At 33.0% G+C, this 7261-nt stretch overlaps 1 protein-coding gene across 3 annotated transcripts in view; it reads left to right on the top strand.

The window, feature by feature from the left end:
• The window catches only part of ARHGAP32 (Rho GTPase activating protein 32), a 102823-nt gene that overhangs the window by 86394 nt on the left and 9168 nt on the right, over positions 1-7261 (top strand). For all 3 annotated transcript variants that reach the window (XM_008566498.1, XM_008566500.1, XM_008566499.1), the window contains 5 exons: positions 2756-2863; positions 3277-3422; positions 4024-4219; positions 5993-6138; positions 7142-7213. In XM_008566498.1, the coding sequence (XP_008564720.1) occupies positions 2756-2863; positions 3277-3422; positions 4024-4219; positions 5993-6138; positions 7142-7213 (668 nt within the window). The remainder of the gene's footprint in view (positions 1-2755; positions 2864-3276; positions 3423-4023; positions 4220-5992; positions 6139-7141; positions 7214-7261) is intronic.

Below are 7261 nucleotides of genomic sequence, written 5' to 3'. Positions count from 1 at the left end.
TGGAGCCAAACTGACTGTAGTAGCTATATGACCTTGTGACCTTGGGCAAGTTACTTTGCCTCTCTGGGCTCAGTTTTCATTATTAGTAAAATAGAGAAAATAATAGTACTTTCCTCATAAGGTTGCTGTGAATATTAAAGATAAAGCACTTAGAATAAGCCCTGTTAAATAATAAGTGTTATAATATGAGTTTACTATTATTATCATAGATATTATTTCTTATTATGTATATCCATATATTTGGTATGTGTTAAATCCAGACATACACACATGTTTATGTTCGTGTGTGTATGTGTGTGTGTGTATATATCCTCTACTGTATCTATATTGATAGGTTATAGCTTTTCTACTATATTATGTTTATATACTCTGCTATAATTATATTTATATTCCCCCACCATAGCATATATTCTGTATACTATAAAAAATATATAGATATTTCTCATATAATAAATATATATTTCCTTGCTAGTTACTTATATATAGCTTCCTTGTTATCTATCAAATCTTCCCTGTTGAACATTATATATCTTTCCTGCTATATATATATACATTTTTTATATATATTATATTGCCTATTCAATGTGTAACATCTGTAGAAAATAAACTCCTTGAGTATACATTTTTATATATATTATATTGCCTATTCAATGTGTAACATCTGTAGAAAATAAACTCCTTGAGCCATGAATTCTGTCTAATTTATCACTATATTCCCAGAATAGAGCCTTGTACATAGTAGATGTTCAATAATATATATTTCCTGTATGTTTTATATATTTTGTACACTATGTATTTTATAACTTCATTATATATGTGCATGTACTATTTATATCCTAGTATTACCCTCTATACATTTCCTAATATACATCAGACCTACCACGTATGCCCTACCTGAATTAATTACATATATTGCCTACTATATACATATCTCCTACTCTATAATATGTATAATTCCTTGTTATATATCTCCTGCTATGTAATGTGTGTAATTTCAGCTTCTATGTGACTTGTCTGTGTAACTCCTACTTATATCTATTTTGGTCCAGACTTTTCATTTAAGATTTTAAGATTCACGTTTTCTAATTCCTTAAATGTTCTTGAAAAAATGTGTTTTTTCTATAGTGTTCTCTCATGTGGATAACCCATGTGTTATTTTTACCTTTCATTCCTAATTTGTATATTTAATCTATATATATGGTGCTGTGGCCTTTTTTTTTTTTTCCCCTTCCAACTTTGGATGTTACTCTGAAGAGCATGTTTTTACATGGAATCTACCTTTTTCTTTTTTCTTTTTTTAGAATAAATACCTGGCAATGGAATTCTGGAAATCAAAAGATACTAACGTTTTTATTCTCACTACACAACATGCCCGAATCATGTTCCAGGAAGGCTTATGCAGTTTGCACTCTCAGCTGCTGAGTATGAAAGTGCCAGCTTCATGGAGTCCTGACTAAGATTCTACTTAAACTTTTAAAACATCTTTATAATTAGATAGGTGAACAAAATAAACACCTTTAGTTGTTTTATTTGCATTTCTTGTAAAATACATTTCTGAAGGCCTTCAATCTTTCCCTTTCTTTACCCTCCCCCCCACCACCAATAATAAAATTTTACATTGTTTTCTAAGCACATTTTTCAAACTTTCCACCTCTACGTATTTCTCAGGCCAGCCTCATTTCTGTCTTTCCCTCCTTATTTAACTATGTATAGGAGGGACAGAGAATTGATGTTTTCACTGTAGAGCAGCTATAATAGATACTATTGAGTGAGCAGGCACTTTGGAGCCACACTGACCTTGATTTGAAACCCAGCACCACTACTGCTTGTCTGTGCAACTTCCAGCAAACTTTGATTTTCTCCTTCATACAAAGGGTAATGGTAGTACTGTGCTTGTTCTTGTGAGAATTAAATGCGACTCCTTGGAAAAGGATCTTCAACAATGCCTTGTCTACCTGTTATCTTCTTTTCCTTTCAAATTCATGTTAGTCCCATCTGAATCTTTGTGNTTGTCTACCTGTTATCTTCTTTTCCTTTCAAATTCATGTTAGTCCCATCTGAATCTTTGTGTCTCATATGTAGACCACAATTTACCTGTCATTATTATTTCAAATATTAGAGCCTTATATATCTTTCTTCCATTTGATGTCTTTAATAGTTTTAATCTCTGTACAGTTAGACAGGGACACTTTGAGATGTGATAGCTGATAGGTAGGTAATCTGTGTGTGTGTATCTGGTTTGACTTACATTTAAGCTGATTATGTTTTCCTTCTAAAAATATTCTGCCCTATTTTTAAATCTCAGTAATATGGAATTGTTTAAATAAAGCAAATTTTGATTGTACAAGATAAACCAGAATATAGGATCTAAAGTAGGCTCTTTCTTATAAAAGCACATGATTTGCTCAAATATTCTCTCCTTGAAGCCTATTGGGATTTTTCTTTTACCTGTTTGTAGGTTTGTGAAACGTTGCTATTTGTTTCATAGAAAACGTGTTTAAACTTCCTGTTAGTATGTCTGCTGCAAGTAGAATAATGTAACTTCAAAGTATCATTTAGTTCAGAAATCAGTTTTTGTGGATTATTCATGCCTAACAATATTTAAACTTAATAGGCAGCAAAAAATTTGTTTGGGTTTGTATGGCCTCTTTTTCCATTTTGCTATTGAAAACTTATGAATTAATTAGTGGGCATTTATGTTCCACTTTGCTACACAATGTTTCTTTTTGATAATATGTTGTTTTTCATTTTTCAGAACACTGGAGTTCCTGATGAGACACTTGTCTCTTCTAGCTGACTATTGTTCCATCACAAATATGCATGCAAAAAACCTAGCAATTGTTTGGGCCCCAAACCTGCTAAGGTAATTGCATTTTACTTATGATCTTTAGTAGAACTATTTATCTTAAATATCTCTTCTAGCTGACTATTGTTCCATCACAAATATGCATGCAAAAAACCTAGCAATTGTTTGGGCTCCAAACCTGCTAAGGTAATTGCATTTTACTTATGATCTTTAGTAGAACTATTTATCTTAAATAAACTTCTAATTCGTCAGTGTTCCTTAAAGAAAATTTTTAAAAATAAAACAAATCTGTTTTTTTAATTAGCATGTCCCTAAAACAGGCAATTGAGGCTTAGCTACAGGACTGTAAAAGTATGATTTCTTTGTCTGGTTTGTCTGTGATTTACATGTTAAAAAAAGAAAGAAAGAAAGAAAAAGCCCTTTAAGTCTCCTACCTTTGCAACTCTCTGTTGGTAACGTTTATCTTACAGATCAAAACAAATAGAATCTGCCTGCTTCAGTGGAACAGCAGCTTTCATGGAAGTGCGAATTCAGTCTGTAGTTGTTGAGTTCATCCTCAATCATGTAGATGTGCTCTTCAGTGGCAAAATCAGCACTGTCATGCAGGAAGGGGCAGGTATGGCTCAAACGATTTTGTTTACTACAAGGAACAATGTATCTAAACTTCTAGAAGAATGCAAACTATTCATTTCTTACCCCAATTTAAAAAGTATATCATCAGTAGAAGGTAGCTTAATTTATGTCTGTTTTTCCAAAAGTACAATTGGACAGTTAAATTTTGTATGTACACAGACAATGCTACATATTAGACCTATTGTGATCTAAGTTCATGACACCTATTATTGATGTATATAAAGGTATACTATGGAGCAGAAGAAGAAAATTCTTTCCAAAACTAAAAATACCTGAGTGATTGCCTTTCCTGGTGTCTTTTAACTAGTTAAAATAGTTAAAATAAATAGTTAAATTGTTAAAAAAATTTTAAAATACATATGTATATCTATATACATACATATTTACATATATGCCACCGTTAACAACCTAGTATATCACCTATTCCTCACTTAATATAAAGCACTATGATTTTTGCCATTTAAAAAACTTGAAGAAAATTTGAAACAATACAGATAGGTAGATAGATGGACAAATGGATAAACAGATTGATGCATACTCGTACATACTTGACTCTCTTCATTGCTTTCCTTTTCTTTTCCAAGCTTCTCTGTCAAGACCTAAGTCCCTGCTGGTGTCCTCTCCATCCACCAAGCTGCTGACATTGGAGGAAGCCCAGGCACGAACACAAGCTCAGGTCACTTCTCCAATTGTGACTGAAAATAAATATATCGAAGTAGGAGAAGGACCTGCAGCACTTCAGGGGAAATTTCATACCATAATTGAGTTTCCACTTGAAAGGTAAAATTCATTAAATTCTATTTAAAAATATGATTTTCATAGCTGTGTATTATTGTTTTCTTTTGATTTGCTTTTAACTTCATGTTTTAGTATTACTATATTAAATTCTGGGCCAATCCCAGAAAAACATGTTTATTTAATGCTTCACAGGGAATAATACAAATGATTCTTGCAAAGCATTACAACACTGTGTAATTTTAAAAAGGAAGAAAGTCAATTATACAGGGAAAATGTTACACTTTCACTATATAGGGTTGATTTTTCTCTTTGAGATGTGCTATTTGGGAATTTATTTTAAACATGAGCTACGTTGGAACAGCTTATTCAAAAAGTAATGAATGGACAATGACTTGTTTGACATTGGTTCCACATTACAGTTGGAATAGATCAGGGGCTCTCAAAGTGTGGTCTCCCAACCAGCAGCATGAGCATTACCTGATAATTGTTAGAAATGCAAATCCTCCAGCCCCATCCCAGAGCCACTGAATCCGAAACTCTAGGGGTGGGACCCAGCAGTCTTTCATCAAGCTTTCCAGGCAATTCTGATTTGTGCAGAACTTGAGAACCACTGCTGTTTGCTCTTACAGTGTCCCTTTCAGCTCTGAAAATCTGTTTCTCTAAAGCAATGATAACATGGTTTCCGTATCTTCTTTGCTAGGTTATAGTAGGAAGACTAATGTATGTAAAAGTTATTTTTGATGTCTCTGCTACTCCTTTGGCTATTACACATGAATGTAAGGATTTCAGTTCTCTGGATTGGGTAGTACTAATAAAACTTTAGAATTTGTTCTTTCCGTATTTTAGTGTATTCCTCTAACTTCCTTTCACTTCCTGTGACTAAAAACATCCTCTCAGCAAAAAGTGGGAACATTCTTTTTTACTTTGTCATTCTGAGTTTGTTTCAGCATCTTGGTTTTATATTTTAGCTCCATAATTTATTCAAAAATTTCTTTATAGAGTAGTGGTTAAGAAAGTAGATACTGGGATGTAGATAGACCTGGGTTTTAATCTTGACTCCATCATTTACTAGTTTTATAACATTAAGGAAGTTATTTGAATTACTTAGTGCCTTAATTTCCTCAGCTGTAAAATGAAAATAATATTACCTACCTCATGTGTTATATCTGATTTTAAAGAGACACTACGTAGAAGGCAGTTATCACAGTGCCTGGCATTCAATATATGTTAGTTATTATTCTTAACACTTTTCTGATTTTTTTGTCCTTGTTCTTTGTACTCACACCTAAAATCATTTTCTTCAAATCTCTTATTTTTGGAGGCTTACTGTTTTCTATTCCCAGATATGTCTTATTCCCATTATAGAAGGCAGTTATCAGTGCCTGGCATTCAATATATGTTAGTTATTATTCTTAACACTTTTCTGATTTTTTTGTCCTTGTTCTTTGTACTCACACCTAAAATCATTTTATTCAAATCTCTTATTTTTGGAGGCTTACTGTTTTCTATTCCCAGATATGTCTTATTCCCATTTATTTTGCAGATTGTGAGATTGGATCTAAATATGAAGATACGTGTAAAAATAATCTTTGTGAAGCTAGTTACTAATATTAAAATTTGCACATCTAATTTCCATTCCATGGTTTAGTTGCACTGTATAGAATGTGCTATATGTAAGGTGGATGTTTCTTTTCTATTTCAGCTGTGCCTCTCCAGGCCGTTTGGTTCTTTTTATCATTTGTTCATTTGTTTTTCTATAAGAAAAGATAGACCCTTGGCTATCTTAACACTGATTAATTATTTTCTCTCTCATAGAAAGAGGCCTCAAAATAAGATGAAAAAATCTCCTGTGGGCAGCTGGCGTTCCTTTTTCAACTTGGGGAAATCATCATCTGTTTCTAAACGAAAGTTGCAGCGTAATGAGAGTGAACCTTCAGAGATGAAAGCCATTGCTCTGAAAGGTGAGTGCCTTCACTCCTGTCCTGTGTCCTGAGCTGGCAGAGCAGTCTGCATGGGAGGTTCCCACTTCTGGTGCCATCATGATGATCTTTTGCTACTCAGGGAAAATGCTCGATGTACTGTTATAATATGCTTCAGTATATAGTATGTCCACAGTTGTGTTGTGCATATGAATTGTCTTCTTTTACCAATTCTTTATCCCCAACTTGAAAGGTAACATAAATTACCTATAAATATATAGAAGTACTCAATTTCTTAAGGAAATTATAGTATATAGATTACATATAATGTGGATGTGATTTACAATTCACAGCATATTTGTAATATAGCTTTATATTGTTGGGAATAAATAAATACTGTTATGGTGTTTAAATTTATTGATCTATATTTTTACAGATTTAAAAAATGATAAAACCATGTTTCAACATGCTTTTCAAGTTTATAACTCTTATAACCAAAGAAGCTATCTTTTTCCTAGGTGACTCATTGATGAGGGTATTTTACTGAATCAAATAAGTTTATTACTGTTGGAAAAACAGTATATGTGTTTACTATATGTGTTGCATGAGTATTGTTCTCAAGTGGTTTTGAGAACAGTCACTCCAATCTCTGCCTCTGTCTTCACATGGCCGTCTCCACTGTGTCTCTCTGTGTTCTCTCTTCTTCTTATAAGGACACCAGTCACTGAGTTTAGGGCCCACTCTAAATCCAGTATGATATCATCTCAAGGTATAATATCGGTCTATAGGAAATAGAAAAGAAAGAAGTCTTTTAGTTCATCTCTACGCTCAAATTCATAATCCTTTAGAAAAGAGATTTTTCACATAAGAAACCATTTGAGAACAATACTCATGCAACATATATAATAGGGTGGTAAATTGAATATGACTCAAAATGTACAGCTGATCACTCTTGCAAGTTTAAACATGTCAGGATAAACACTGATCCCTTTAAGTACATATGTAGCTAATAATAAATTTCATGCTATTGTTTTTGATTTGTCAGGTGGCAGGGCAGAAGGAACCCTCCGCTCAGCTAAAAGTGAAGAGTCTCTTACTTCTCTCCATGCAGTTGATGGTAAGACTAAAAACATCATCGTCTTGTTCTGTAATATGCATGAAAGAA

The sequence above is a fragment of the Galeopterus variegatus genome, unplaced genomic scaffold (genome assembly GCF_000696425.1).
Source record: "Galeopterus variegatus unplaced genomic scaffold, G_variegatus-3.0.2 Scaffold247, whole genome shotgun sequence".
Classification (NCBI taxonomy): domain Eukaryota; kingdom Metazoa; phylum Chordata; class Mammalia; order Dermoptera; family Cynocephalidae; genus Galeopterus; species Galeopterus variegatus.
This window is presented reverse-complemented; position numbering and strand designations above follow the sequence as displayed.